The following is a 13,475-nucleotide window of genomic DNA, read 5'->3' as shown; positions in this document are numbered from 1 at the left end:
CGCTTGTCTCCTGGGAGCGGTGGGGCCGGGGGGTGGTGGCTCCGGGGACCGGGGGGCTCCCGGGGCCGGTGGGCAGTGGTCTCCCGAGGCCGGGGGGCTCCGGGGTCTCCCATGGGGCCCTGGCCGCCCCTCAGCCGCCGTGTCCCGCAGCTGGATGCAGCCGAGGCCGAGCCCATCCTGGACGAGCGGGAAGGTGTGGACGAGTACAACGAGATGCCGATGCCGGTGTGAGGGCGCCGGCGGCTCACGGCTGGCGGTGGAGCCCGCGCGGGGCCGGGGCAGCGGCCGTGCTCGCGGGGACGGGGCCCTGCGCCCCCAGGCCCTCGGAGGGCACTGCCAAAGAGACGCCGGCCCCAGGCTCAGCCCCTCAGACACCTGCTGCCCGTGCCCCGGGACAGGGCTGTCCGGGACAGGGCCCTTCCGGGTCAGGGCCCCTCACGGGACAAGCCCTCCTGGGGCAGGGCCCCCCGGGACAGAGCCCCTCACGGAACAGGGCTGTCTGGGACAGGACCCCCGGGACAGGGTGCTCCAGGGACAGGCCCTCCTGGGGCAGGGCTGTCCGGGACAGGGCCCCCCGGGACGGAACCCCCCGGGACAGGGCCCTCCCAGGACAGAGCCCCTCACGGGACAGGGCTGTCTGGGACAGGACCCCGTGGTCCCTCGGCTCCCGCCCCACCCTCAGGCGTCAGCTGAAGCCGCCGGGGTTTATGGATCAGGCAATTCAAAGGCAATAAACAGCTTTATTCCGATCATGGGGCCCAGGGCAGAGGTGCTGGGAGAGCCCCCTGCCAGGGGAGCCTGCTCCGAGCAGTCCCTGGGGGGCTACCGGGCTGGGGGCTGGGGCCCCCCCGCTGCCTTCAACTAATAAAGAGACCGGACTTTGCACACTTTTCACCAGTTTTATTGGAAAGTTCCCCTTTCCCTAACACCCCCCTCCTCCAGGCCCAGGCCCTGGGAACAGCCCCATGTGCACACCCGCTCCCGGCCCTGCACAGATTCTCCACCACAGCCCCTGGGATCCTGGAGGGGCCAGGCCCAGTGCCATGGCCCAGCAGCCGTGCTGGGGACACAGGGACAGCGCTGGTGCCCAGGCCAGGCCCAGCAGCAGCAACAGACCAGGCTGAGGTGGCAGAGCCAGGGCAGGGGGGCCATGAGGGACCTTCCCCAGTAACTCCCCCCACCCCCGGCACCCCCCAAGTCACACCCCGGCCCCCCATAACGGCAATAAATAATCTCACACTCCCCCAGCCCCACAGCAGGAGCAGTGCCCACGGCCTGGCCCCACAGCCTGGCTCCCCAAGATGGGGAGCATCTCCATATCCCCCGACCCCCCGGGATGGGGGGCAGCTCCGTATCCCCCGGCACAGGGGAAGGGGCTGGCAGCACCCACCTGGCCCCCCACACCCCCCGGATCCGTCCCTCAGAAGCGCAGCTCCCTCAGCTTCTGCCGCAGGTAGTGCTTGGCCTCCTCGATGCCACTCACCTTCTCCAGCTCCGTGTAGGGCAGCTGTGAGGGGACAGGGACCATGTCAGAGCGGTGACAGCATGTCTGGCCCCACCTGTATCCCCAGTACGTCCAGCCCCCAGCCCCACTCAGCCTTCTGTGGTGGTGGGAGGAAGAACCAGGACTCATATCCCTCCCTGGAGGAGGAGGGCACAGACAGATGTATGGACAACAGCAGGGCAAGTGCAGACAATGCCCAGCTGCTGGCTCGTCCAGCCTGAGCTCAGCCCTGGACAGGTGCTGCAGGCACACAGAGGGAGGAACTCAAGCCTCACGCCACCCTCAAGCCCCTGCCAGCACCCTCCATGGAAGGTGACAGGGGACTGGGGGGCTGCAGCGGGTCTAACAGCCCTGAGGGCACTGGGGGGCTGCAAACCCTGAAACCCTGCGGGTCCAACAGCCCTGAGGGCACTGGGGGGCTGCAAACCCTGAAACCCTGCGGGTCCAACAGCTCTGAGGGCACCAGCAGCACTCACAGAGCAGGACTGAGGGTCATTGGGACCCACGCTCCAGCCACTGGCGGCACAGGGGAGGAATAAAGGTTCCGAGGGCTGGAGGCCCTCAACCCACAGGTTTTCACCTGGAAAAAGAAGGCTCTGGGGAGACCCTTTAGAGCCCCTTCCAGTGCCTAAAGGGGCTCCAAGAGAGCTGCAGAGGGACTTAGGTCAACAGCCTGGAGAGACAAAACAATGGGGAATGGCTTCCCACTGCCAGAGGGGATACTGGGAAGGAATTCCTGGCTGGGAGTTGGGGAGGCCCTGGCACAGGGTGCCCAGAGCAGCTGTGGCTGCCCCAGGCCAGGTTGGACACTGGGGTTTGGAGCAGCCGGGGACAGCTGAAGGTGTTCCTGCCCGTGGCAGGGGCTGGCACTGGATGGCCTTTAAGGTCCCTTCAGCTGGGTCCCTGCTGTGCCTTCTGCAGGAGGGACACTGACAGCCCTGGCCAGCCCAGCCCAGCCCTAACACCAGCTCAAGGGAGAGCTGGCCCTGCTCCCAGCCCAGCTACACTGCTGGGCAGCTCCCAGGTGATTCCTCAGCAGTCACAGGACTCTGGAGCTCTGCACAAACACGGGGCTCTGGGCTGCTGGGCTCTAGGATGAGGAGGGAGCTGCAGCTGGCACAGCCTGGCAGCAGCAGGGAGTAAAACTTTGGGAATGGCTGTGGGATGGCACGGTGGAGGCACTGCTGCAATCCTGGTCCTCTCTGCAGTGCAAGAGTGAACAGGACAGAGGGCTCCTTTCCAGTGCCGTTCTCCTCAGAAAGACATCCTCAGGCTAAAACCACCCACAGAGAAGCACGTGGGAGCTGCACATCCTAAACCAACACCTGGAGTTTGCCAAAGGAGCTGCACACCTGAGGGCTCTCCCAGCCCCAGCACTCGGCAGGGAACACCTGGGGCTGGAACAGGGCAGGCAGGGCTCTGGCACAGGTGGTGACCCAACCTCCCTCCTGCCCCCTCGGCACATGGGATCACAGGTCACCACACATGGGCCCGTGTGTGTCCCCCCCACCTGATTCCACCCCAAGGCCCCACACTCAAAGCTGCCCCTGTGGCTGTGTCTGCCAGCCTGGGCTGAAAACCCTCCCCTTCCCCTCACTCAGGTCAGGTCTTAGCTCACAGGACAAACTGTCCCTTGTCTGCTTTCCATCAGGGCTAGTGTCACCCACCAGCTGCATGGAAAAAGTCCTGCATGGGGTGGGGGAGGGAGAGGAGACATGAGGATGAGTCATCCCTGCTTCCTCTCACAGGGACAGGAGTGTTTACACTGGGGATGCCAGGCCCATCCTTGCAGGGGGATGCCAGCGCCGAGCCCATCACCCACCGTGTGCCCTGGCCCCGAGGAGGTGGGTACAGCCCCCCTTACCTGCACCAGACAGTATCCCAGCAGCCGCAGGTGCCGGTCCCGCATGGCCCGGGAGCCCACCAGGATGTCGGAGTTCTGGCAGTAGTGCCACTTGTCATTGACCGACAGCACCACCCTGCACAGGGGACAGCACGGAGGGAGGGCAGCGTCACCCCATGCCACAGTGCCACCCCACCCACGGACCCTGCTCCCCAGCACCGTGGCAGCTGAAGAGCAGCACCCAGCTGAGCCCGGACCCTGCTGGTGGCAGGGACAGCTGTATGCAGCACCCAGTGCAGTGGGGACTGGGTCTGTGCATGCCCGTGGCACCAGGCAGGAAGGGACCAGGGTTAGGGTCTCATTGAGCAGGAGCCAGGGCAGTGCCAGGGTGGCTGTGCTGCAGGAGGGGACCAGAGCCAGGGCAGTGCCAAGGTGGCTGTGCTGCTGGAAGGAGCAGGGCCAGGGCAGTGCCAAGGTGGCTGTGCTGTGGGAAGTGAGCAGAGCCAGGGCAGTGCCAGGGGGGCTGTGCTGTGGGAAGTGAGCAGAGCCAGGGCAGTGCCAGGGGGGCTGTGCTGCAGGAAGGAGCAGGGCCAGGGCAGTGCCAAGGTGGCTGTGCTGTGGGAAGTGAGCAGAGCCAGGGCAGTGCCAGGGTGGCTGTGCTGCTGGAAGGAGCAGGGCCAGGGCAGTGCCAGGGTGGCTGTGCTGCTGGAAGGACCAGGGCCAGGGCAGTGCCAGGGTGGCTGTGCTGCTCAAGGGGACCAGGGCCAGGGCAGTGCCAGGGTGGCTGTGCTGCTGGAAGGAGCAGGGCCAGGGCAGTGCCAAGGTGGCTGTGCTGCAGGAGGGGACCAGAGCCAGGGCAGTGCCAAGGTGGCTGTGCTGCTGGAAGGAGCAGGGCCAGGGCAGTGCCAAGGTGGCTGTGCTGCTGGAAGGACCAGGGCCAGGGCAGTGCCAGGGTGGCTGTGCTGCTGAAGGAGCAGGGCCAGGGCAGTGCCAGGGTGGCTGTGCTGCTCAAGGGGACCGGCCAGGGCAGTGCCAGGGTGGCTGTGCTGTGGGAAGTGAGCAGAGCCAGCGCAGTGCCAAGGTGGCTGTGCTGCTGGAGGGGACCAGGGCCAGGGCAGTGCCAGGGTGGCTGTGCTGCTGGAGGGGACCAGGGCCAGGGCAGTGCCAGGGTGGCTGTGCTGCAGGAGGGGACCAGGGCCAGGGCAGTGCCAGGGTGGCTGTGCTGCTGGAAGGAGCAGGGCCAGGGCAGTGCCAGGGTGGCTGTGCTGCAGGAGGGGACCAGGGCCAGGGCAGTGCCAGGGTGGCTGTGCTGTGGGAAGTGAGCAGAGACAGGGCAGTGCCAGGGTGGCTGTGCTGTGGAAGGAGCAGGGCCAGGGCAGTGCCAGGGTGGCTGTGCTGCTCGAGGGGATCAGAGCCAGGGCAGTGCCAGGGGGGCTGTGCTGCTGGAAGGACCAGGGCCAGGGCAGTGCCAGGGTGGCTGTGCTGCTGGAAGGAGCAGGGCCAGGGCAGTGCCAGGGTGGCTGTGCTGCTCAAGGGGACCAGGGCCAGGGCAGTGCCAGGGTGGCTGTGGAAGGGAGCAGGGCCAGGGCAGTGCCAGGGTGGCTGTGCTGCAGAAGGGGACCAGGGACACGCCCGGGGTGTGGCCCTGCCCGTACCTCTGGATCTCCTCGGCTCCCTGCGGCCCTTCTTGGGGGCCCCGCTTGGGGCTGGGCCGGCACGGCGAGGGCGGGGGCCCGGCGTCCTCGCTGGCTGGGGGGCTGCGCTCCTCGGGCTGCTCCTGGGCCTGCTCCCCCTGGAAGCAGCCGCGCTCCTGGCCGGGGCAGCCGGCCGCCTCCTCCTCCTCCTCCAGGATTTTGCCGATGGGGAACTGGAAGAGGGAGGCGGCGGAGGCGCGCGGGGAGCAGTCGGGGGTGCCGGGTGGCGGCGCCGAGAGGCACTCGGAGGGGCTGCTGAGCGTGGAGCTGCCCGGGCTGGCCAGGGAGGGCTCCTTGCTCAGCCCGCAGTAATAGTCCGAGGGGGGCTGGAAGCAGGGCCCCCCCGGGGCCGGGCACAGCGCCGGCAGGAACCGCCCGGCCCGGCCGCCCTCCCGGGGGCCCGGGGGGCTGCTGGGCGCCTCTGCAGCAAACGGGGCAAAGTCCTGCAAATCTGAGGTGAGGGCGAGCACGCTGGAGCGCAGGGACATGGTGACGGGGGACGTGGCTGGGGGCGCCCTGGAAGCTGCTGGAACGCGGGAGAGAGGCAGCACCGTGCCTGAGCGGTTGATCCACAGCAGGAAGTCTGCGGGAGAGAGAACAGCGATCAGCTACTGATGGGACACGGCTCGGGACCTCTGTGCCCCAGCTGGGACTCCGAGCCAGCCAACAGAGACACAGGAACCCCCCTTCTGCAGCAGGAACTTTGTCCCAAAGGCAGTGTCACAGGACAGGCAGTGACAAGGAGCCAGAGCTCATTCTGCCCCACATGAGCTCCCACCCCCAGCCCCCCGATGCCACTGGCAGCCCACAGCCCGGGGGTTACCTGTGCAGTACCCAGGGGGCAGCACCTCGTCCTGCCGGTAGCATTCCTCCCCCACCAGCTGCCGCAGGGCCTCGGCCACCAGCCCCTTGTAGCTGCAAGGAGGGGACAGTCAGGGGGGCACGCCAGGGGCTGGCATGTGTCCCCAGATCTGTTGGTGCTGAGTACATCGATGTGGAGATGGGAACCCCCAGGAGTGGGACACCCAGGCCTGGAGTTTTGGGCTCAGCTGTTGGGAGTCAAGAGGGGACGGGCTCCAGTTCCTTTTGCAGGAAAGCTCCCCACAGTATTGGGGCACCAAAAGCCCCCAAAAGGGCTGCCCAGCCCTGGCACCACTACCCAGGGCAGGGGGGAGTCCCCATCTCTGAGCCATGTGAATGTGGCACTTGGGGACAGGTCAGTGGTGGCCTTAGCAGTGCCGGGGGACAGGTGGGCTCAGGGCCTAGGTGACCCAGCATTGTTATGACATCATCCAGATGTGCAGCCCCTTCATGCAAACACCCTTCCTCCTCCTCCACCCAGGTCCTGCTGGGGAAATTGGATGTGCAGGATGCATTTCCATCATGTGATTTTTTGCTCTCCTCATTGTCAACCTGAAAGCCTTCACCTGTATGCCAGTCTCCTGACCTCCTGTACATCCTGCTTCCAGCAGGTGGTACCCCCGAAATGCGTGGGGTGTGGTGAGGCTGGCGTGGCACAGAGAGGGCACTGACTGAGAAAGCCTTGGGAAGGGAGCCTCTGCACCCAGCCTCTGCCCCCCGCTGTTGGTATCTCTGGCTGAGCTCGGAGGCCCTTCCAAACCAGCTCTCCCTGTATGAATAGCAGCTCTTCTCCACTGAGGTCTCCGAGGCTTTCCCAACCCAAACAATTCTGCAATTCTAAATAATGCTGTGATTTTACCCCACAGGCTTTGGAGCTGCCGTAGGGGCCTCCATCCCGGCACCCTGCGGGATGCTGCCAGAGCAGGTGACAGACCCCTGTCCCCCATGCAGGGGTGCTCCCCTGGCCCCTCACCTGTACTTTCTGTTGGCCTCGTCGGCGGTCAGGGCGTGCTCGAACATGAGCACGCGGTAGCGCGGGTCCAGCCGGGGGCCGCTGTACTCGCGGAACTCCAGCTCCACGGCCGCGTCCAGCAGCGACAGGTACCGGCGCACGATCAGCGCGTACGGGCTGCCTGCGGGGAGGTGGGCACGGAGACCATGGGCACCACGGGCACCCCCTGCCCTGCCCAGCCCAGCCCTGCCCCAGCAGCGTACGGGCTGCCTGCGAGGCGGGGTGTGCATGGAGACCACGGGCACCAAGGGCACCCCCTGCCCAGCCCTGCCCCAGCAGAGTGCAGGCTGCCTGCGGGGCAGCGTGCATGGAGACCACGGGCACCAAGGGCACCCCCTGCCCAGCCCTGCCCCAGCAGCGTACGGGCTGCCTGTGGGACGGGGTGTGCATGGAGACCATGGGCATCAGGGGCACCATGGGCACCCCCTGCCCAGCCCTGCCCCAGCAGCATAGGGGCTGCCTGCGGGGCAGCGTGCATGGAGACCACAGGCACCAAGGGCACCCCCTGCCCAGCCCTGCCCTGCCCCAGCAGCATACGGGCTGCCTGCGGGGCGGGGTGTGCATGGAGACCATGGGCATCACGGGCACCATGGGCACCCCCTGCCCAGCCCTGCCCCAGCAGCCTACAGGCTGCCTGTGGGGCAGCGTGCATGGAGCCCACGCCATGAGAACCCCCACCCAGCCGTGCCCCAGGAGCGTAGGGGCTGCCTGTTGGGCAGGGTGTGCATGGAGACCACGCCACAGGCACCATGGGCACCCCCTGCCCAGCCGTGTTACCAGGGAGCACCCCTACCCCAGCTGGGGCTCTGCCAGCCGGGAGCACCCACATGGAGCCCACGCCACGGGCACCCCCTGCCCAGCCGTACCACTGGGGACTGCCCCCACCCCAGCTGGGAGCACCCCAGCAACGGCCCCACGTACTCATGACATTGGTGATGAAGCCTGGGGAGAAGACCTGGTGCAGGACGGTCTGCGGGAAGTGGCTGAGCTGGAACATGGACATGAGGATGTTGACGGTGGCCAGGGGGGAGCTGCCGGCCTTCTGCTCCAGGATGGCCTCCAGCTTGGGGAAGAGCTCGCCGTGGTTGGAGGGGCGGTAGTTCATCCGACTGAAGGGAAACACCAACTTCTGGATCACCTGTAGCAAGAGAGGCATATGGGGCTGGGCTGGGACAAGGGACAGGTCGGGGCCACCTGCCCGGTGCCATGAAAAGACGGATGCTCAGAACCCGCCAGGACTGGGGCAAGGCCCCTGGGTCCCTGGAATGCCCCTTCACCATGGAGAAGGGCCGTGGCTCCTGTGCCCAGGCGTGCCCACAGACGGAGGGGAGCGCTCACCTTGCTGTCGAGCTGCTCGCCGCGCTTCAGCAGGAAGTTGGCGATGGTGTCGAGCAGGCGCGGCTCACGCAGCCGGTGCCGTGCCACGTACTTGGCGATGAGGGCCATGGTGTAGGGGGTCAGGTTCTCTGCCTTCCGGGGCAGCCACTCTGCGAGCCAACACAGCGGGGAGGCCGTCACAGGGCCAGCTCTGTCCCCAGCCCAGGTCCTCTGCAGCCACCACAGCCTGGGCAGCTGGGAGCACAGGACCGGACAGGAGGGCCAGTCCTAGAAACCTCAAAAACCAGGCAGCTCCTAAAACCCTCAGGTATGCGTCAGGTGAGAGGCTGAGACAGATTGCTGTCATACACAGCCAGAAGGCACAGATGGAGCACAGCTGGAATGCGCACAAGTGGGGCCTTCTGCAAAACCCCACCAAAACTCTGCTGTGCCCAGCTCGGAGGCACTGTGGGAAAACAGCCCCTGAAGGAAAGAGGGGTTCCCAGTCCCTCCCAGGCCCTAGAGGAATGGGGGGCTCCCAGCCTGTCAAAGGGCTGGGCAGTCAGTCACAAGGGTGGCCATGACACAGGGCTCCTTCTGCTCCACTTCTGGGGCTCAGCAGGGCCCCAGCTGAGGCTGCACCACCCAAACATGTCTAGGGCCAGGCTGGAGGCTGCCCCCCACCCTGCCAGAGGCCCCCATGTCCCCTGGCTGACCAGAGCCCTGCACCCCCAATGAGGGGGCAACGCTGGACCCCCCCGGGCACCCCTCACCTGCCATGCTGCGAATGAAGCGCTCCTGCCGGTTCTCGTAGAAGAGCTGGGAGCTGAAGATGGCCTCCAGGGCCTTGTTGTTGGCCTCCTGGGCACACAGGGCCAGCATCTCGTCCAGCAGCGCCAGCTCGTGCTCCCTCATGGCGCTCACCTGGCCCAGCGTGTGCCGCACCAGGCGCAGGATCTTGCGGTTGTTGATGAGCTGCTGGTCGGAGGCCGCGTGGCCCTGCAGCGCCTGCGCCCGCAGCCGGTAGTAGGAGAGCAGCAGGAACAGGGTCTGGGGGTGCCGCTCCTTCTCCAGGTGCCGCTCCAGGCTGCTGAGGCACGACTCCACCAGCGGGTGCGGGCTGGAGGGGTGCAGCCGCATCACGCTGCTGAACACCATCGACACGTCCTTCTGGTTGAAGCGGCCCAGGCGGCTGCGGGACTCGTCCTCCAGCACCCGCACCAGCGGCGACTCCCCGGGCAGCCCTGCGGGGGGACGGGCACGGCTCAGATCCGGGCACGGGATGGCATGGATCAGATCCTGGCACGGGTCAGATCCCAGCACGGCTCAGATCCGGGCATGGGATGGCATGGATCAGATCCCGGCACGGCTCAGATCCGGGCATGGGATGGCATGGATCAGATCCTGGCACGGGTCAGATCCCAGCACGGCTCAGATCCGGGCACGGGATGGCATGGATCAGATCCTAGCACGGGTCAGATCCCAGCACGGCTCAGATCCGGGCATGGATCAGATCCCAGCACAGGATGGCATGGATCAGATACTGGCACGGGTCAGATCCCGGCACGGCTCAGATCCGGGCACGGGATGGCATGGATCAGATCCTAGCACGGCTCAGATCCCGGCACGGCTCAGTTCCGGGCATGGATCAGATCCCAGCACAGGATGGCATGGATCAGATACTGGCACGGGTCAGATCCCAGCACGGCTCAGATCCGGGCACGGGATGGCATGGATCAGATCCTGGCACGGGTCAGATCCCAGCACGGCTCAGATCAGGGCACGGGATGGCATGGATCAGATCCCAGCACGGCTCAGATCAGGGCATGGGATGGCATGGATCAGATCCTGGCATGGATCAGATCCCAGCACAGGATGGCATGGATCAGATACTGGCACGGGTCAGACCCCAGCACGGCTCAGATCAGGGCACGGGATGGCATGGATCAGATCCTGGCACGGGTCAGATCCGGGCATGGGATGGCATGGATCAGATCCTGGCACGGGTCAGATCCCAGCACAGGATGGCATGGATCAGATACTGGCACGGGTCAGACCCCAGCATGGCTCAGATCAGGGCACAGCTCAGATCCCAGCATGGCTCAGATCTGGGTACGGGTCAGATCCGGGCACAGCTCGGATCCTGGCACGGCTCAGCCCCATGGCACAACGGCCTCAGAGCTCAGTCAGGAGGCCACTGCCATGACTGGACGGATGTGCTGGGTCAGTGCCCAAACCGAGCAGGGGAAGGGAGGGGAAGGCAAAGCACGGGCAGAACATCAGAGCATCCGCACCACAGAAAACACTGCGGGGAGCTGTGGGTCATTCCCACTGCAATGGGAGCACTGCAGCAAACCTGCAGTGGCAAGGTTCGTTTCCTAAGTCTCAGACATCTCAAAGACAAGGAATTCATAGAATCCCAAAATCTCAGGCTGTTTTGGTTTGGAAGGAACCTCAAATCCCACTCAGTTCCACACCTCTGCCATGGGCAGGGACACTTCCACTACACCAGGTTGCTCCAACCTGGAACACTGGAGCACTTCCAGGGGCTCCGGGCACTCAAAAAACTCACATCAAAAAGTTCATAAAAAAAAGTTGTGGTTGGAAAACAACTGTGCCATCCCATGTGACCAAACTAAACCCTGTTTGTTCCAGCAGAGACTAATCCTTTGGCTTTTTTGACCTTCTCCTGTTTCCCAGCTCAGCTTTAGCTTGTGCTAAAGACCTGGCTCCCAGGGAAACACTTCCCTGTAGCTCAGGACGTGTTATCCAGGCCTGGGCACAGGCTCAGTGCCTTGGCTGTCAGGAGGGATCTCCTCAGCAGAGGCAAAGAGCACTGGGGGGGCCTGGAGTTCCCCATCACGGCAGGATTTGGGCGGGCTCAGGCCGCAGGGCAGCGCAGGGCCAGTCACTGCGGGTTATTGTTAATCAGAACTCAGCTGGGGGAACGAGCAGAATTGGTCTGAGCAGCCGCTTTGTTCCGTGAAAAGGCCTCAAAGGAGAGCTGGAGTTTGTGTTAATGAGGGACAAGGGGGCAGAGCAAGGTGGGGGGCCCAGCACGGGGAGCCTGGCGAGGGCAGGCAGCCCCGCTCAGCGTCAACAAACAGCCGGCGCCGCCGCCCGGCACCGCGGGCAGGCCCGGCCCCCCCGGCCCGGCAGGGGCTCGGGTTACTGCCTCAAGCACCGGCCCGGCCCAGGGCTGCGGGGAACGGGAACGGGATGGGGGAGCCAGGGAAGGAGGGCAGGCACCCGCCAGATCGCGGAATCCTGGAATTGTTTGCGTTGGAAGGGACCTTAAGGATCATCCAGTTACAACCTCCTGCCGTGACCAGGGACACCTTCCACTAGACCAGGCTGCTCCAAGCCCCGTCCAACCTGGCCTCGAACACCTCTAGGGATGGGGCAGCAACAGTTTCTCTGAGCAACTTGTTCCCGGGCCTCCCCACCCTCCCAAGGAAGAATTCCTTCCCAATATCCCATCTAACCCTGTCCTCTGGCTGTGGGAAACCATTCTCCCTTGTCCTGCCCCTCCAGGCCCTTGTCCCAAGTCCCTCTCCAGCTCTCAGAGCATCTCTGTGGCCTCCTCTGGGCTCGCTTCATGGCTGCCTGCTGGTGGGGTTCAGAGCGGGAAGCAGCACTGCAGGTAGGGCCTCACCTGAATGGGACAGAGGGGAAGATTCCCCCTCCTGCCCTGCCGTCCACTCCTCTTTGGATGTGGATCCCACCCCCTTCCTTGCAGCAGAACTTGCAGGGTCACCCTGGCCCACAAATGGAGGAGCCTCTGGGATGCAGCCTTCCCTGGGACACAGCCTCCCCAGCTCAGCAGCATGCCAAGGAAGCTGCACAGGCACCCAAATACCTCAAACCCTCTCTCACACACAGCAACACCCGGTGCTATGGGGCCTGTGCCCTCCGAGAGTGCAGCCAAACCCATGGTGTCCCCCATTGGTGCTCGGGTGGTTCCTGGTTTTCAGGGCCTGGAACTCAAGCTGGAGCTAGACACGGCCCAGGAGAGGCTGACACACACACTGCCAAGCAGAGCTGCCCAGCACCAACCTCCTGGTCAGCCAGGGACACTCAGTGCTGGAGGAGCAGAGCATTGCTGCTGCGCTGAGCCCCCTGCCCAGAGCCCCAAGGGTCACAGCCCATCTGCCCCAGACCCAGCAGTGCCCAGGACCCGGGCTGGCGCCGTGGCAGCACCTGCTCCCCACCCTATGTCACCCCAGGAGCTCACCCAGCGCAGCCGCTGCATACAGGCAGTTGACGATGCTGAAGTTGTCGAACTTGGCGCAGCCGCTGACGATGGCCTGGCACAGCACGTGGAACTCGGGCTGCTCCAGCACCTGCCCCGCGGGCCCGCGCCCGTCCCCGGCCCCCGCGGGCGGCCCCGGCTGCTGCTGCAGGAGCTGCCCCAGCTTGTGCAGCGCTATGGGGTAGTGACTGGCCGACACCTTGCCCGGGTTCTGCGTGACCCAGCGCAGCACCTCGCCCACGCTGCGCGAGCGCTCGATCAGCCGCTTCATGGTGAAGAAGGTGTCGTAGCTCATCTTCTCGTGGATGAAGTTCCAGCTCTTCCTCTTGCCGTGGGCCCGGCCCCGGCCGCCGTCCGGGTGCACGGCGGGCAGCAGCCCATGGCCGTAGGGGTCCAGGGGCAGCAGCAGCCGCGGCCTGGCCTTGCCGGCGCAGCAGCAGGCGGGGAACATCGCGGCACCGCGGCGCTCACGGGCAGCCGGGCCCCGCGGGCCCGCCCGGGTCAGAGCGCGGAGCCATGGGCACAGCAGCGGGCACAGCATGGCGGGGGCGGCGCGGCGCGGGGGGCTCCGCGGCTCTGGAGGACCCTGCGGGACAGAGCGGCGGGGCCGTGACGGGGTGACCGGCGGGACGGCCGGGCCGGCGTGGGGCACGGGCGGCCGCGGGCACTCCCCCCACCCACCGGGATCCCCGCCCCCGCGACTCCCCGGCACCGGGCCCGCCGCCCTGTCCGGGCCCGCGTCCCGCCCGGCCCCGCGGTGCCGGGACCTCCCGCCCGCCCGGTGTCCCCCGCCCCTCTCCCGGGCATACCCCGACCTCCACCGGCACTGGGCCCACTCCGGTCCCCCCGGCGGGACTCCCTGCCCCCCCCACCCGGCCCGGCCGTACATGGCGCTGGCGGCCGCTCGCTCCCGCCGCCACCGCCGCCGCTCAGCGCCGCCGGGACACGGACCCGGCCCGGGAGCGCAGCCCCGCCGCCATCTTCCTGCGGCC

The 13,475-nt window shown here is 66.2% G+C and overlaps 2 protein-coding genes across 4 annotated transcripts in view; one reads left to right on the top strand and one right to left on the bottom strand.

Annotated features, from left to right (window-relative positions):
- The window catches only part of SLC4A2 (solute carrier family 4 member 2), a 17,175-nt gene extending 16,290 nt beyond the window's left edge, over positions 1 to 885 (top strand). For all 3 annotated transcript variants that reach the window (XM_064703688.1, XM_064703687.1, XM_064703689.1), the window contains one exon: positions 151 to 885. In XM_064703688.1, the coding sequence (XP_064559758.1) occupies positions 151 to 231 (81 nt within the window). In that variant the 3' untranslated portion in view covers positions 232 to 885. The remainder of the gene's footprint in view (positions 1 to 150) is intronic.
- On the bottom strand, positions 886 to 13,475 carry FASTK (Fas activated serine/threonine kinase). The gene is made up of 10 exons (XM_064703691.1): positions 13,371 to 13,475; positions 12,466 to 13,069; positions 9,005 to 9,475; positions 8,253 to 8,401; positions 7,836 to 8,052; positions 6,876 to 7,035; positions 5,865 to 5,956; positions 5,003 to 5,624; positions 3,369 to 3,483; positions 886 to 1,507 (listed from the first exon to the last, which is right to left on the bottom strand). Exons 2-10 carry the CDS (start codon positions 13,022 to 13,024, stop codon positions 1,421 to 1,423), a joined length of 2,472 nt encoding a protein of 823 aa, XP_064559761.1. The 5' UTR covers positions 13,025 to 13,069; positions 13,371 to 13,475; the 3' UTR covers positions 886 to 1,420.

The sequence above is a fragment of the Zonotrichia leucophrys genome, chromosome 2 (genome assembly GCF_028769735.1).
Source record: "Zonotrichia leucophrys gambelii isolate GWCS_2022_RI chromosome 2, RI_Zleu_2.0, whole genome shotgun sequence".
In the NCBI taxonomy this organism is placed as follows: domain Eukaryota; kingdom Metazoa; phylum Chordata; class Aves; order Passeriformes; family Passerellidae; genus Zonotrichia; species Zonotrichia leucophrys.
The sequence above is the reverse complement of the archived record's forward strand: the minus strand, read 5'-3'. Positions and strand labels throughout refer to the sequence as shown.